The 17,510-nt window shown below is 57.0% G+C and overlaps 1 protein-coding gene across 7 annotated transcripts in view; it reads right to left on the bottom strand.

The window, feature by feature from the left end:
* Positions 1–1,472: 1,472 nt before the first annotated feature.
* TEX264 (testis expressed 264, ER-phagy receptor) overlaps positions 1,473–17,510 on the bottom strand; it is a 29,755-nt gene continuing 13,717 nt past the window's right edge. For all 7 annotated transcript variants that reach the window (XM_059939780.1, XM_059939782.1, XM_059939786.1 and 4 more), the window contains 2 exons: positions 5,763–5,931; positions 1,473–2,067 (listed from right to left, as the gene is read on the bottom strand). In XM_059939780.1, coding sequence (XP_059795763.1) covers positions 1,775–2,067; positions 5,763–5,931 — 462 coding nt within the window. In that variant the 3' untranslated portion in view covers positions 1,473–1,774. The remainder of the gene's footprint in view (positions 2,068–5,762; positions 5,932–17,510) is intronic.

Here is a 17,510-nt window from a genome sequence, read left to right as displayed (position 1 = left end):
GGACACAGAAACTGGACGCTCCACTGCTCTGGAAAGAGCACAGCTGTACAACAGACCAAGACATCAAACACAAACAAACTCCATCACTAATGTGAGGCAAGGTGGCAGCAGGATGAGGGTTAAGAGCTGTCAGACAAGGCTGGAGAGACAGACATGCTGTCTTCCAGCTCCTGCTGTTCCCACCCTCTCCGATGTCTCAGAGCAACTGCTCCCTGGGATAGGTGAGTGATGGGCTGGGCCCCTGGAGCAGAGGGGCTGACAGTAGCAGGGTTCTGAGGTGAGAGGAGCTGCACAGCAGTCCCAGCCCACTCACCAAGGCAGCCTCACAAAAGACAAGGGGCTTTAAACACAGCACAAGCCCAAGTGGCCATTATATGGCCGGCAGCAAGTGAGCTGCATGGTCCCGCCACAGCACATGGACATGCAGTTACACACCCAGCTATGCAGCCACCAATCCCAGCTATGCACAAACACACACCCAGCCTTACATGCAGAGCTGTACATGTGGACACAGCCACACACATAGCAGTACACATAAACACACAACTGCACACACAGCTGTACACACAGACATAGCCGTAATTCATAGCTCTACACGTGGACACACAGCTGTACACATGGACACATATACGTAGCTGTACAGGTGAACATGTCCACACATATATAGCTATACTCATGGACACACAGCTGCAAAGACCTATAGCTTTACATATGGACACAGAAAAACACACAGCTTTACACATGAACACATCCCGCCAAACATAGTTGTACACAGACACATAACTACACACAGACAGCTGTATATGGACAAAGCCCCCCGAGTGATGCTCCCAGATAGCCAGGCTCACACCCCTATAATACAACCAAAGTTAGACACTAAGCACAGCAACATGTGCACAGAGTCACACAGCCATCCACACAAATACAGCCACGCCCAGCCACAATCACATCCTGATGCCCACTTGGGCAAAGTCTCACCCAGGACCACCATGACCCAACCCATCCATGGTTACACATAAAAGACCAAAGGCATGCGTGTGTTCGCATGCACACACGCAGATACACAGCCACTGGCAGGCACAGCGGGGATGTCCTCACCGTCTGGACAGATAACAGTGTCAGCACAGGCACACTCTAGCCACAGACACAAAGGCATCCCTTGGAAGCAGACTGAGGCAGGCTGTGAGCTCCCCACTCCTGAGCCCCAGAGGGCACTCCATGCTCAGCTTTCACACCCCTTGTCCTGATCTGCCTGCTCTCCAGCAGCCTGGGGGAGCCTCTGGGGCTGCTGCAATGGAGGGGCAGCTGTCAAGTGGGGCCAAAGAACAGGGAGTGAAAGGCCTCCAATTCCCCCTACCCCACCCCACCCCAGGGTACCTGGCCAAGTTCCTTCCTCTCCTCAGGTTGGGGGTGCTCCTGCCCACTCTGGGTTCCCCAAGGTGGAACAAACAAATGCACAGTACAAATCCAGGTGAAACAAAGAAAAGCATTTGCTTTATTCTGGGTCCTGGAAACTCCAATGTGAATCTGAAAAAAAGATGTAACAGGGGTGGCAGGCCCGGGGGCTGGGTGCCGACAACAGTCCCAGCTCCTTTGGCTCTGGGAGCTGAGAGGGCAGTGAGGAGAAGGCTTAGCCAGAGGCCCAGGGCAGTAGAAGTCAGGTCCGCTTGAGACCCCTGGCCCCAGCCTGAGCCCAGGAGGTGGAGGAAGAAGAGGACTGAAGAGGCTGCTCAGTTCCTTAGCAACTGCACCACAGGAATGTGCAGGCTGCGGGTTACTCCTCGCCCTTCTCAGGGGTACTGGGCTCCCGGGGCCACTTGGCAACCCCCAGGGGTTCAGCCTCAGGGCCGACCCTTGGCTCCCCCAGGGGTCCCTCGCCCTCCAGGTCCACCTCCTCAAAGGAGGAGCCACTGGCACCTGACTCGCTGTAGCTGTGCTCACTGCGGGTGTCACCATCATCCCAGCCACGGCTGCTCACCCCAAGGGACAGTGTGGCAGCTGAAGTCTCCCGGCTGCCAGGACCCACCTCCAGGCTTACAGAACTCGTGTCACTCATTGTGTCAGTTCCTGGAGGAAGAGGGAGCACAGGTTAGCTACGGCCCCCACCCCCTCCTCCAGGGAGAGGACTGAGGCTCTCCCACCAGCCCAGCAACTCAGCATACACAGTGTGCTCATGAATAATAAAGCTGCCCCTGGCTCAAGAGGCTCATTCCAGCTGCCCTCTGCCCTGACTTGAGCTGCACTGGCAGGGCAGAGGGAGAGAACAGGGAGGGAGGGAGGATGACAACCTGCTGTATACTCCTCTCCCTACGCTGAATTAGCCTCAGCTCCCTGCACTCCCACAAAGCCTGCTGCCCCCCAGCCCCCAACAGTCCATTAGGGACCATTCAGCCCCAACCTGAGGAGCTGAGGGTAAGACAAAGAGATTTAAGTAGTGTTCCCTCCTCCATCCCCCATTTCAGGCTTGGAGAGAGGTTTCTCCAAGGCCAGAACACTGCCCATAAGGCCTGAGGACAGCAGAATTGACCAGGAGGACTGCTCTCCTGTGTCCCTCCCCCATGCAGGGCTCCCCAAGGGGCAGCCATATCCCTGCCTCTGGCCCACACTGAGCCTCAGTTTGAGGAGGAGGCTGGGGCAGGAGTGGGATGGAGAAGTCCTGAGAAATCCTCGACCAATTACACGGGAGGAGGGTGTTGGGACGAAGCATTTTAAGGACTTCCTTCCTCTATGCCTGGGTCACCCCAGAGGAGTCCTTACCCATCCCCAACCACTAGTGGCTCCTGAACCACAAAGCAGCAGAAGGGACCATGGGAGCACTCTGCAAGTGGCTGGAGAGCCCTGAGATCTCTCCCAGCCTGCTCCTCCCACCCCCAACACGTCCTCCAGGGCAGGTTCATCTGCCCTGTTCAGGAGCAGCCCCTCAATTCAGCTCCTCAGGTCAGAGGCACTGACAGCAGTTGGGGGTGGCAAGGAGGAGCAAAGAGCTCAGGCCTACTGTGCGTAGGAATCCAGATTGGGAGAAGGTGGATATGCCTCCCTTCCTGTGTGAGAGGGAAGGGGGCAGCTATCAAACATCACAGAAAGTGATGGGTGGGCCAGCTTCCTCAGATCCTGTCTCCATGGTGATTGAGCCCCGAGCCCGGCACAGCTGGGGACTGCTTGGCATTTGGGACTTGGCCTGGAACTTTCACTGAACCTCAGCTGGAGCCCAGGGTGAGGGGTGGGGTGGGGTGGGGTGGGGTGGGATCTGCCTCCTTGGCCCCAAGATTACCTCTGGGACCTACTGACAGAGGTGAGATGAGCCCTGTAAGTGCCAGGTTGCTGGCCCAGGGCCCTCTTCTTGCTGGGGCCTCAGTCATGGCTCCCAGAGTGGAGGTATTCAAGAGTGAGCCAGGACTACTCTCTGAATTATAGGTGGTTCCCTCTGACCCTGGGGCAGGACTCCAGCCCCTCTTTCTTGCCTTAAATAATGATTGGTGCCCCAGAGGCTACAGGCCTGAAAGGAGCTAAGGAAGGGGATAATTTCTCCCTGGCCCCATTAAGTTCAATCCTCCCACCCACCCAAATGGCTCTCTTGGGACCCAGGTATGGGAACCTGCCTGCTTGCCAGCTAGCTGCCTCCTCCCTCTCCCAGTTCCTAGGCTAGGAATGATCAGAGGAAGGAGCCCAAGGGTGCCCCTTCAGGCCAGGGACCAGCATGCTGGGATGAGGACAGCCCCTGGGCACATGTGGACACTTCTGGCAAAGGAGTCCAAGGCAGGGAAGTGGCAACCCTCCAGCTCCATCAAGGTCTGCACAGGAGGAAGTCCAGAGTCCTGGGTCTGTGTCCCAGGGCAGAAGAGGCCAGGCAAGGTAGGGTAGCACCTAAATCTCGAAGGCTGCTGAGGCAGAGAATGAAGCTGCCACCTCACCCCAGTCCCTCCCTCCTCCACTGCCCACAGCCAGTGCAAGAAGATCAAATATTCATCGTCTCTCTGGAGCTAAATAATACATCAATGTAATAACAGGCGCAAGGCAGCTAATCACCCCCTTTCACCTCCCAGCCCAAGCCGGGGCCACAGCAGGGAGGCAGACAGGGACAGGCCAAGCCTTGGGCAGACAGGCATCCACCATACACCGCTGCGCAAGTGGCACGCACCTGGCAGGCAGACACCCAGAGTCCGCCCCAGGTGCCAGGGCAGACCCTATCAGAGGAGAGCAGACCCCTTGCCTCCACTCCAGGGAGTGGGTGGGCAGGCTGGTGGGTAGGACAGGCCAAGTTGCTGGGGGCATGGGAGCTAGGCTGCAGCCAGCTGTAGTGGGTGCCAAGCAGTCCTTCAACACCCTGGCAGGCGGTGTTTGGAAGGGGAGCTGGGTTGGGGGGGACAAGAAAGGGGGTGCAGGCAGCCAAGGGAGGTTGAAAGAAGGTCAAGGTGCTCCCCTCCTGTCCTGGGGACTGCCTTGGCCTGCTGACCTTGTAGCGTGTCCTGTGCCCACAGTAGGGGCACTGAAGAGTGTCTGCCAGGCACTACCAGGCTGGTGGAAGCAGTGCCCCATGGAGGTAATTAAGTGGCAGATGAAGTTAACTCTGTTGGACATGGCCCCTAGGGAGTGAAGGCTGCCTCCCAGTACCCGCCCCCTGCCCCTGCCAACACATGTCTCTCAGGGTGACCTTGGCTGTTGAAGATTGGATGGACAGAGGGAGTCTCCTAAAGCAAGAGGTGAAGAGGGACAGTCACTCTCCTCCCAGCCCTGTACCACTCCCACAGGTCATGGACCTCCAGAGTCACATGAGGCTCCAGAAGCATGGCCAAGCCTTAGACCCTCTAAGACCACTTGGGATGTTACCAGCAGGTCCCCTTGCCCCTGGGGACAGCTCAGGGTCACGAGAGGTCACGAAAGGCGGTGGGCTGAGAGCAGGCAAGCAACCTACTGGCCTGGACCTGGGGTAGGAAGGCTGGCTCTGATGGAAGGGGCAGGGCGCTGATCTCCTGGCTCCCCTCTGCATGCTCTCTGGTTCCTCTTTGACTGATTCATTGATTTATTTATTCTTGGCTGCGTTGGGTCTTAGCTGCTGCGTGTGGGCTTTCTCTGGTTGTTGCGAGCAGGGGCTGCTCTTCGTTGTGGTGTGCAGGTTTCTCATTGCGGTCGCTTCTCTTGTTGCAGAGCACGGGCTCTAGGCACATGGGCTTCAGTAGTTGTGGCTCGTGGGCTCTAGAGCGCAGGCTCAGTAGTTGTGGTGCATGGGCTTAGTTGTTCCGCAGCATGTGGGATCTTCCCGGACCAGGGCTCGAACCCATGTCCCCTGTATTGGCAGGTGGATTCTTAACCAGTGGGCCACCAGGGAAGTCCCCCTGTTCCTCTTTGGAAGGAAGAAAGCAGCTGGCTCTGGGTGGGGCCCCATATTGGGGGACACCTTGTTCCTCTCCTTACCTTCCATATCCAGAGCCAATCTCACTTCCTGATGAGCCCACCCAAGTGATGCCTTTCCTGAGCAGCCTCAGCCCCCTCCCATGAGCATCCAGCTGTCTGTGATCTGTGTTTCCAAGGGTACTCCTGCTGCATCTGAAGGGAATCAGGCAGGGTCTTTGTATCTGCATTGCCAGGGGTAACGTGTGAAGCCACACCTACATGGATCTGCGTGTCTAAGAACAGGTAACTCAGCACGTGGGTAGATGGGTCCCTTCTTCCACCTCTGTCAAGCTTCGCCTGGACACCCACAGTGCCACCCAGCCAGGGAGGAGGCCCCACTCTCTTCCCCCTGCAACACCCCTGCCCCGTACCTGTGCCATCCACCTGGGCATCACTGGCCTCTGCAGGGCCCCGGAATTTCCGTTCTGTCTCCTTCACCTCAGGCACATAGAAGTCTCCCTGCCGTGCCAGTGGGCACATGAAATAGATCTGGTCTTGCTGGTAGATCTCCAGCCGTGGGTGGGCACACAACTTCCGCTCCTTGTGGGAGAGCGCGAAAAGCGGAATGAGCCCTACATGGCCTCTGACCCACATGTCCCTGAGTGGCCCCAGGAACTGTCTATTGTTTATTCCCTCCCAGGGGGCTGGCTCCTCTTCCTGCCCCAATCTCCCAGAGGCACCCACACAGCATCCTAAGGGCAGGGCCTCATACTCCAGGGGGCAGTGGTCTGAGGACCTGGGAGTCCTAGGACAGGTGCTAAAAGAACCCAGGAGCCTGGCACTGCTAATCCTGGGACCAAAAGGCTGTTCCAGAAAGCACTGGTCTCACAGAGCCACGAAGCTTAGTACCCCAGACTACCCTAGGACAGGGACCCCCCAGTCTTTGGCCCCAGGCACCCAAGCCAAGCCAAGGTCTGACCTGCCAGACTTGCCATCTCAGGATCCCATGGCCCTGACCTCCTCTCTGCCCTGGACAATGCTGACTGACCCACCAATATCAGGAGAGGCAGTGCCCTTGCCTCTCAGGCCTCTAGCCCCTGCCCTTGCAGACATGTTACTGACTAACCCTGAATAGGAGCTCCAGGCCAGCTAAACCTCTCTCTTACTCCCATTCCCCTGCTGGTTCAGGTCTATTCCAACCTCCGAGACTATCAGATGTGGTCGGTTCCCACCCCTTCTCAGACCTGGGTCCTGAGTTTCAGCCGAGGGGGAGGTGGCAGACTCTAGGCTGGAGGAACAGACAAGACAAGCAGATCTAATATTGGACACTGCCCAACTCCCCATGGGCTGAAGTGCCAGCTTATAGGGCCCCACGTGTAGACAGGCACTCCACTCCCTTCTGCCTGAACACAGAACCCAGTGCTCTGTAGCCCCCAGTGTGTGTGAAAGGGGCACAGACACATGCCAGAGCTGCCCTGAGACAGGCAGACAAACCAGAACAGGGGTCAAGTGCATCTTGCTCCTGAGCCTGCCCCTCTTCCTGCAATGGAGCACAATTATCCACTAAGATGACTGCAAGGACCTTGCCCTGTCACTGCTCACCCGCCAACCTTCACAACACGGCTATTTATAGCACCCGCCCGGCTCTCACCATGAGCTCTGAAATGAGCCTTCCACTTAGCGGTAATGAGAGACTTACTGCCTGGTGGGGAGAAGCCACTCCAGGACTCCACTTGTCTGCCTGCCTGGCCACGCTTAGGGTTGAGGAACCCCCCTCCAATTGAAGCAAGTGAAGAGAGAGAAAAATGAGCCCCCGGGAGAGAGAGGGAAGGAAGGTTTATTTTATCCAGCCAGGGCCCTCAGCAGCCGGCTAGAGGCCACATGGGGGTGGATGTCCTGGCCCAAGGTCTAGCTGCAGCTCGGCCTCTGACTCCACGGGTGACCCAGGCAGGGCCTTTCGTCCTAAGTCTCTGTGCGCTCGAACAGAGTGGGACACCCTAGCCCTGACACCTCCAGGGGCAGTAAAGGAAAGTCATTATTTTTGATAGTTTGAGTCTGACCTTCTTTGCTAACATGGGTGCTCTTTTGGCCATCTAATGAGGCCGTGCCCCCAGCTCTTCCCATCTCCAAACACATCAATGGCTGCCTCTGCTTTTCCACCTGCCCACACACCCACCCCAGCCCTGGTCTTCAGGAGGAGGGTGAACAAGAACACGATGTCAGGAATGAGTAGCTACCAGGCTCTGGGGCCCCTCTAATGCCAGCACCTGGGGGCGAGCATCTGCCAAACCTGAACCCCACTCAGTGAACTGGGTCATGAAGCCAGGGTCAGGGAGGCTCCCTGAAGAAGGTCCAGGTCATTCCCTGATAGCTAGAGGGAAAGGGCCCCCGAACCCAATCAGGGCATGGCCTTCACCAGCATTCCATGTTCTGGGCATTCAAAGGGTCCAAAAGAAAGCTGCTGAGAGGCGATCAGCTACCCGGAGGCCCATCTCTCAAGGGCTGAAGACAGTTGGCTTTTGGGGATGCTTCCAGGAATCAGAGCCTGTGCCCACCCAGAAATTCCAGGGACAACCCTCGCCAACACTCAAGCCACCTGCCTAGCTTTCCTTTTGGAAGTAACAGGGATAAGAGGGAGCAGTGCCCTTTCCACCCTCTCCTGGAGGCCAGGCATCAGGGTGGGTAGCACCAAGCAGCCACCCTTGCCAACTGCTCTGCCAGCCCCCTCATTGGCAGGCGGGAGGCAGCTCTCTGTGGCTGCTCTGTGCATCTGCCTCCTCCGGAGAGACCGGTTCTGAAGTTGCCTGGCTGTGGACAGCCCCGTTGCCATGGAAACTGCATCCTCCATCCTTGCCGTCGCCTTCATCTCAAAGCCATCCGGGAGAACAGAGGAACAAGGGAGACAGAGGAGGGAGAGAAAACTGTGGCCTGGGGCTACCCAGCCCTTCCTTCCCTGCCCAGCCCTTCCTCCTCACAGCATCCCACACAGAGAATGCCAGCTGCCCAAGCCTGTCCCCAGGCCCCTGGAGGGGCAGCCTAATATCTGAGCCCAGCCCAGTCCTACCCAAGCCACCTGGGGGACCCTGGCCCTCCCTACTGGAGAGAGGCATGGAGCTAATTAAAATCTCATTGACGGCTCAGCCCAAATCATTTTAACACATGCCGGATCCTGTCAAAATTCAGACTCAGGGGCAGAGAAGGGGCAGGAAGAAGGCAAAGGCAGAAACTTCCAACCCAGGCCCATAGACAGGGGGAGGGGCTTATAACTGTCCCTGTAGCCTCTCCTTGAGATCCCTCTCCACGCTCTGTTTACTGACCAAGAATGAGTTCAGTGCGGGGCTGGGGATGGAGCGTGGGGGCAGGACTAGCCATATGCCCTGTCCCTAAGTGATCAGGCAGAGAGAACAAGCCCTTTCCCTCCCAGCCAGGTGCAGTCTCTGAGGGAAGAGAGGATAGCCATGGGCCAGCTCTCAGGTCCTCTCTGCACAGCAGGAGCTGTGGCCCGGGCAGCGTGTTGATGACCTGGTAAATATTGGAAAATCATCGAAGTAAGGCAAGGCCAGCTGCCTCTCCCTCAGCTAGCCTCAGGGAGCCCTTGGAGAACTGACTGCCAAGGACACCAGGCCAATGCCACACTGGGCTGGTACTGCTGGGGAAAGGGGACTGGATGGGCCTGGAGTCTTCCCAGCCCTGGGCACAACCCCTCCCACAGACCAGACAGCCAGAGGCTTGAGGAAGCATCACCAGGACAGGGGAACCTGCTCTGGCCACTGAAGCCATGGGCTATCTGATGAGGCCACAAGCCAGGGCAACTCATTCCCACACGCAGACTCAAGGGGATCACAAAGCCCTGCTCCAAGGTGGGAGAGATGCAGATGTCTATAATCCTCCCCGCCTAACAGGAAGAAGTTAGCTAATCATGCCAAGGTGCCACTAGGAACTGCTAGAAACTGGATTCCAGAGTTCCAGTCCCTCAGACACAGCTCCAAGGCCTCCCTCCCCCCGGGGCTTCCACAAACAGAAACAACAGTTGGACTTGGGACCCACCCATAATGCAGGGATTTCCAGGAGACCTCAGTCACCAGCACTCCCCCTACCACTCCTGCACCAACACCAGCTCACACCCCCCACAGGGGTGCTGGCAGACAAGGGAAGGAGCAGCACACAAAAGGCTGCCATGGTGTCACTGCCCTGGCTACCTTGGGAACACACCACACACTCCCTCCTCACCTCAGGCTGAGCTCATGTCCTGGGTGGGGTGCAGCTCAGGGCTCCTGCAAAGGCACCAGATTAGCATATGCCGAGCCAAGGTTTCCCCACAGGACCCACAGTGCCTCCCCTGGTAGTTCTTACTGAATTAGGAGAGGGGAGGAGGGAAGAAAGAGAGAGGACTTGAACTACTCTCATTTGGTGTTCTGCTCTCAAACCATCAACCTGTGCCCTGGCCTGGACTAGGGGTGGGGAGAGTGCGACGTGCAGAAGAGGTCAGGCCCAGGGCGGGAGACAGGGTGGATCCCATTCCCAGGCTGCCCAGATCCTGGGTTTGCTCAGAGCTATGTGGCCTCAAATCCCCAAAAGGACAAGGCAATGGGTGCAGGCCAAGGTCTGGGTCATGCATCTCCTAGATGAGCTCTAGGCCCAGAAAGGGATGAGGTCTGCTCTATCAATCTCCGCCCCATCACAGCCCTCTACTTCCTGTCTCACTGAAGTGAGGGACCCTGGGTCTTCCTGTTCACTCTGAGTGGCCCAGTCCTACCTGTCCCTCCACGCCAGGCTGGAGAGCTGGGCAGCCACACAGCCAGCAAACAGCTGTTGCATCCCACCCGAGGTGATGGCATCTCTTCACTGGGTGAAGTGAGGCATGCTCATTTTTAATTACACAGACACTGACGTGCACCCGCCTGCACATAGCAGTCCCTGCAAGTGGGGGCTCAGACCCTGGAGGCCCCTTAGGCAGCTGGTCTGCATCGAATGTGCAAAGTGATGGGGGAGGCGCAGCGGGGGCTGCTGCTGGAATGTGGCACATTGTTATTATTCTGCCCAGGAACTTCCGTCAACTTCCCTCTCCCAGACTCCCTCTCATACCCAATGGGCCTTTCAACAGCCTCTGGATCAAAACCTAAGCCTGTCTGTGGGGCAGGAAGTGACAGCAGGAGACAGCTCTGGGGATGCTGCAGTGCTAGCAAGGGAGAGCCTGCAGAAGGGATGGTGAGTATCCTTCCCCCTTGGAGCAGGACGGCCCAAAGCTCTGCAAATGAGAGGCAAAGGAGAAAAGGAATGAGATGGGGCTGCCAGGGACAGGACAGAGGGGGAAGGAAGTGGCAGAAAGAGCTCCAGGCAGGAGCCCAGAGCCTTGGCCTAGCTATTGACAAATGGGTGGCTTCTCCCTGGGTCTCAATCTCCCCAACTGTAAAATAAAGAGATTGGAATAGATGATCTTAAAATAAGTGAGGAATTGGAAAAGACGAATAAAACCCCCATTACTTAAAGATAAAACAATTGTACACTTGAAAAACCCAAACAGAATCAACGGAGAAACTACCAAAAATATTAAGCTCACAAAATTAACAAAAGCACAGCCCATTTTTCTGTGCACTGATCAGCCAGTTAGAAGATATAATGGAAGAAAGAGATGAAGGCCCTCTTGGGGTCAGGTCTAGCCCAGGGCCGAACTGGGAGCCCACCCCAACCCCAAATGGCAGCGGAGGGGATGGCAGAGAAGCAAGGCTTGGGTGGGAGTCTGGGGAAGACTGCAGAAGGGGGAAGGTGTGAGGGAGAGCAGGGCGCTGTGCCTGGCACCCCAGCTGCTGTGCCTGCTGCCGCCGCTGCCTGAAGACTTTTCATTTTCACCTCAGAGCCGGCAGCTTGCCATGCAATTTACACCTCTGCTCATATTCCTGCTCACCCAGGCCCTGGCTTCCTGGGCAGCCCAAGAGGGGGGCCTCAGCAGCAGTGGAGACCAGGGTGGGTTGGGGCACTGAGAAGGGGGGGGAGTAGTTCCCTCTAAGCAGGCACAGGCCCTTAAGCATCCTAATACCTGGGTGGGCCGGGCAGGTCCTGATCTGCAGCCATGCCCAGCCTTTCCCCAGGGTCCAGAAGGCCAATACTCAACCCCAGCTCAGCCCTGCTCTGGCCTTCTGAGCCCTTGTGGAGCAAGAGCAGAGGGCTGGGGAGTGTGGGGGTGAGTACCCACACGGGGAGCTCGGGGGCTCAGACCAGGGATCCTAACACTCTCCCTTCCAAATCTGGAAGGGGAGCCACAGCCTCCCAGACGACACTGCTGCCATGGCAGGCTCCACAGCCCATCCCTCTCTGAGATCCTGCCGCTGTCTGCAGCATCTGTGCAGTCAAGGACCTTGAGCCCAGTCCGGCTTATAAGCCAACGAAAATGTTGCTGATTGATTATCCAGCAGCAGGAAGGCTGCTTGGTGCAGATGGAGCCATGAAGTCAAGCACCTGGGAGCCAGAGGAATCAGGAAGTGCCAGAGGGAAGGACAGCTGGGCAAGTGGGGACGGAGAGGTGGGGAGAAAGACAGAAGGTAGGGGAGGAGGAGAAGGCCCTGAACTTCTCATCTCTGACTGGTACCTCCACTTGCTGCTCAGGAAAGACCTTCCCTCTGGAGCCTTAGGTTTCCTGTCTGCATAACCAGACAGACAGCCTCTCCCGATCTGAGGGCTCCACTAAAAGGCAGAGTTGCTCTGCTCTGGAGGGATCTCCCTCCTCAGAATCTCTCCTCCTTCCTTGTTCCTGAAATCCCAAGCTCTCTGGAAAAGAGCAAAAGAATCCTTCCTTGGTAAGGCCCATCTGCCTGGGGAAAAAGGCTCTCTCTGGATTGGTGATGGCCCAAGCCCACAGCACCATCCAGACAAGCCTCAGCCCCCAGGGTCCTGCAGGGCTGCCAAGCTACCATATCTGAGTTGGTATTTCGAGAGTGGTGGCTCCCACGCCCGCCCCAGCAAAGGCTGGCTTTGTGCTTTCATTACTGGGATAGGGGAGTGGGGAGGGGTGAAGCCTGAGAGGCTGAGGAACAAGATCCAGGGCCCCAGGCCGGCAGAGGGGAGAGCCTTAGCCTCCTGTGTGGGTCCCCACACCTCAACATCCAGGGGCAACTTCCTAAGGGGAGTCAGGGAAGCCAAGCCTTGGTGTGTGTTTGTGGAGTTGGGGTGGGGGGGTCTCCTCCTGGCCCAGGGAAATCTGGGAATGGAGAGTCACTGCTACTCTCTGCTAACTTCTGTTACTCTCGTTCAGAGTTTGACTGTGGCCTCTGGCTCTTCCTCTCCATCCCCCAGTGCTCAAGTCCTGTTCCAAAGCCAGCCTGGATGCTGTCACTCATCTGATCACATACCATTAGTGGCTCCCTAAAACCTGCAGGACCCAGCCTCATCTCTTGGGCCCAAATTCTTGCTCCTCCCCTGCACTCCAGCCACAATGGATACACAAAGCCATGCCCACGTCAGTGCCTCTGCCTGACCTGCCTTCCTACTTGGAGAACACTATCCATCCTTCAAGGCTCAGCCCAAATTTCCCCACCCCCAAAGGCTGCTTTGCCTTTCCCAGTGAATCCATCTCTCCCCTCCCCACCCCACTCCCCCTAGGCTAAGCCCTGTGGCTGGGAGAGATGGTGGGAGGAAAGAGTTCTGGGGGCTTATCATTCAGCCCTAGGTCCTGGTGCTACTGAGCACACCCTCCTCCCTGAACTGGGGCAGGCCAATTAGCAGGTCGCAGCCCTGGCAGGTAAGCTGGCCCTGGAGCCGTCTCTACCTCACTGAGGGTAAGGACATGAGGACCAATAAGGCACCTGCAGCAGCTGTTTCCTGTGCCCAGAACAGCTGCCAAGGTAAACCTTAATGAGTCCCTGCTGGGAAAATGGGCAGCCAGGCTCTTCCTGCCCTTTGCTTCTGGCTCCCCCAGCAGGCTCCCAAATCGACAGCCTCAGCCCCTGACTCTGCCCAGCAGGGCTGGAAACAGAGGGTCAAGTGGGTGTTAGGACACAGTGCTGCTATCCCAAGCCCACTCTGGGTACCACTCCCAGTGCATCCCAAGTTCATGACAGTCCTCAGCCTCTTGGGCCCAGCCCCAATCATGGACAGGGCAGAGTGGCAAAAGGCATGTAGCCATCAGTGATTCTCTGCCCAGGGGATCCAGTCTGGACTTGGCCACTGCTTCAACCCTTGACCTTGGGTAACCTCCCCTCCCTAAGTCTCACTGTCCTTACTGGTAAAACAATGGGGATGCTGGCTTTGATTAGGACCCTATGCCTGCCTCCTAGCTGGTTCCTCCATGCCCCAAACAATGCCACACAAAAGAGGGCCCAGTAAATAACTGCAGAGTAAGTGACTGAGCTGAGATACCAGGAAAGCCTTCCTTATTAAAAATAAAGCTCAGGGGGCTTCCCTGGTAGCGCAGTGGTTAAGAATCCGCCTGCCAATGCAGGGGACATGGGTTCGAGCCCTGGTCCGGGAAGATCCCACATGCCGCGGAGCAACTAAGCCCGTGCGCCGCAACTACTGTGCCTGCGCTCTAGAGTCCACGAGCCACAACTGCTGAGCCTGCGTGCCACAACTACTGAAGCCCGTGCGCCCTAGAGCCCGTGCTCTGCAACAACAGAAGCCACCGCGATGAGTAGCCCACGCACCGCAACAAAGAGTAGCCCCCGCTCGCCGCAACTAGAGAAAGCCCGCGCAGCAATGAAGACCCAACGCAGCCAAAAATAAATAAAATAAATAAATTTAGAAAAATAAAAAATAAAGCTCGGGAACTCTCCCACATTAGCTCAGCAAAGGTGATGGGCAGGGAAAGAGATGACCCCAAATTTCATATCCCATGGGGGCTTCCTTACCTGGATTCCCACTGCCAGGACCATCCTGCTCCCTACTGGTGTTTTGGCCTCAGTGTGGACTCAAACCACCCCCATCACTGACTCCCTCAAAGTCACCCAGACAGGTTGAGGGAAAACAAACACAGGAGATTGTGAGGCACTGGGCAGGACCCAGACTCTGACCATGCTACTGGGAGCTTCCTCCCCGCTCACGCTCAACAGGATGACCCACTTCTGCAGGCACCCTGCTGAGGCAGCTGAGGCCCCCGCTCCTTAGTTTCCAGCTGGCTGTCCCTTGACACTGCCAGCCTATCACCCACCACTCGGGAATTCAGTCACATCCACTCCAGGGAAATCTCCACCATGACACTCCCCAGGGCTTCCTCCAGGTCCAGCTTGCAGCTCCCCCAGAAAGTGCCTCTTCTGGGAACCCCTCCTGCCCCTGCCTACACAAGGGATGAGCCCTGGCACCTCCCAGCTCCACTCACACTGCAACTGCCACGGCGTCCTCAGCATCTAGAACAGACATACAGTTGGCCAGGGGTGGAGGAGGCATCTGCCCAATGGTGTACCCCTCTTAGGACAGAGGTTTTCAAACCAGTTAAGTCTCAAACACCCTCCTCCAAACAAAAGCTCAGGAGGTCATCTGATGTGTAAAACCCAGAGGCAGAGCTACTCCAACTGAGGCAGGTAAAGGTCTGAGTGCAGCCCCCTATCCCTGGCTGCCAGCCACGGGGGCACCTTAGCACAGCCCCTAGGCTCCGGCCCCCAGAGCAGTCTGAGAACTAAGGTCTGGGGTCCCTGCTCACAGCTGTCCCTAGTAGAACAGCCCTATCAACCCAGCTATCCCTGAACTCTACCACCAAGGTTCCCCCACTGGCTCACTGTACCTGCTTTGCCTACCACACCTCTCCAATTCTATGGAGAAAGAGCCACTATCTGACCTCCAGGGTCTGCCTGCATTTACCCAGCCAACCACCCTCCACACAGACAATGCCCTGTGTCTCCCTAAACTCAGGAGATGCCCAAACATCACAAGGAGACCTCCGTTGAAAACTTGGGGAAAGCAGAGACCCTGGGGAAGGGGGTTTATGGAAAAGATCATAGATCCTGTTGGAAGGAAGTCAGGCACGGGGGTCTTGGCTGGCCAGTCTAACACTCTCAGTGATCTCCTCGCCAACTGCAGACAGATATGAGCCAAGTACCGAGCTCAGGGACCTCACACACAATCTCACATGTGGGACCCCAGGCCTCGCACTCGGCTCTGGTCTGCTCCATGTGCCCCAAGACTTCCCTGGCTGCTCATTAAGACTGGTCTCACCTTGTGGTGAATTTTGAGGCCTTTGCCTATTGTTCTGGGCTGACATCTGGGTCCCACCTCCTCTGTGGCCTTCCAATTTCAAGGAAGCTCAGTTCCCTCCTTCAGCTGCCAGAAGAACCCCCTTCCTGGGGCTCAGGGAGTGGTCTCCTCTTGCCCTGGAGGCTAACTCCTTGGACCCTGGTGGAGCGGCCTGACAAAGCTGGGGCATCTTCCACATAGACGAACAGTCACACAGAACGCAGGGACCCCTCACACACCTGCTGTCCCAGAGTGCTTGGCCTGGGGCCCCCAGTGGTTTACGTGGAGAAAGGCAGAGTTCCAGCCCCTATAGCTTGCCAGGCTGCCAAGCTGGAGAAGCCTGGCCAGAGAGCCAGGGGCTGCCACACAGACCACAAAGCTGGGATCCAGCCATCCTTCCAGAATCCCCACAAGAGCCCTGACAAATGCTTGTCTTTGGTTCCTCACAGAGAGCCCCCAGGACCTTGCTGTCCCGTGAGACCAATCCTGTCCCAGTCTCAGACATCTGCCACTGCCGGAACAGCAGCTGCTCTCCACCTCCCTCATCCAAAGCTCTGAGATCATTCACCTCCACCCCTCGCCCCAGCCTCTGGGGAAGCAGGTGAGCCTGCCAAGTCCTCCCTCCCCTCCTCTTGGCTACTGCCTCCCTCACCCCTCCTGAAATAGAAAGCCGACGGGCTGCTGTCACTGCGTTTGAAGCAACTCCACAGCAGACCCAGCCTCAGATCCAGAGAGAAGCCAGTGGGGTGGAGAAAAAAGACACGCGCACATGTACGTAACATGTACATACACGCACGCACGCGCGGTTAAAGGCAGCCAGCTGTCAGGGTTGGGAGAGTCAGGAGCACCCAGAGTCTCATTAGCAGCCTCTTTTCTCTGGTCTCAGGGCAGTGAGGAAGAGGGCAGGTGTGAGAGCGAGCCTTACATTCTCTTCTCTCTGTCACCTAGGCCAAGAGAGGCACAGGGCCACCCCCTGTCCACTGCAGGCTGAGACCAACAAAGAGAGCCGGCCCCTTCCTCGTCTTTCACCTGGGTTTGTTCCCCACCCCCAAAACCAGCAGAGCACCTGGGCCGTGCCTCCACTGAGGGCAGCCCGGCATCTGTCTCACTCTCCCAGCTGGTGGTCAAGCCCACACAGCACGCCTCGCAGACATCCCTGAGAAGCCCCTTGCATTGCCCCGCACCTGTGGCTTCCTCATCACAGGCAGGAGAGAGGATGGTACGCCCCCTGCTGCAGCCCCAACTCCACGAAAATCAAGCCCAGAGCACAGCTGACAGGCTCCCACGGGAGGAGGAGGTAGGAGGAAGGGCTTTCATCAAAGAGGTGACGTCAAAACCAGGCAACTTGTGAAGCTGTCAGGGGCCAGGAAATTTGGACAAAGGTGTCTAAAAATAAACCCCTGAAGCCAAGAAAAGGCTGTGGTGGCTGAGTTGCTCGCCACCACACCACATGTCCTGTTCTGAGGTCTGGAACCCAGAAAGTCTCTTCCCAGGGCTGCTCCTCCAGACTGGCCCTTGAAGCTGAGGATGACACAGACAGGACCAGAGACACCACACACCAGCCCTTCCTTGGGTGAAATGATGAGCAGGCCTTAGGCACTGATGTCTCTCTTCCTGCCCTCAACACCAGCCAGCTCCCCCACCTCCTGCCTCACCCTGCCCCTTAGCCTCCGGCCCGACCCCACACCCAGCACCCTTCTGGCTGCCAACCTCCAGCTCACAAAGGAAATCCTCCTCCATCCTCCCCATGCCCCTTCCCTACCACAGCAGCCCTCCTGTTTCTTTTTCCTGTCTCTGCCCACAAAGGCCACAGATGGTGACCCAGGGCTCCATTTATTCATTCCCAAGCCCTGATACCAGACACTTAACCAGGACATGTCTGAGCTCCCATTTCCATCACCAAGGCCCTGTCCCTTTTCCCAAGCTGCTCTGGAGAACAAGCCACCAGGTTCTTCCAAAACCGCCAAGTTCACATTCTTGCTAACTTTTTTCTCCTGTTCCCTGATCCCAGCCACACTGGC

This window comes from Balaenoptera ricei, chromosome 11 (assembly GCF_028023285.1).
Source record: "Balaenoptera ricei isolate mBalRic1 chromosome 11, mBalRic1.hap2, whole genome shotgun sequence".
Classification (NCBI taxonomy): Eukaryota; Metazoa; Chordata; class Mammalia; order Artiodactyla; family Balaenopteridae; genus Balaenoptera; species Balaenoptera ricei.
The sequence above is the reverse complement of the archived record's forward strand: the minus strand, read 5'-3'. Positions and strand labels throughout refer to the sequence as shown.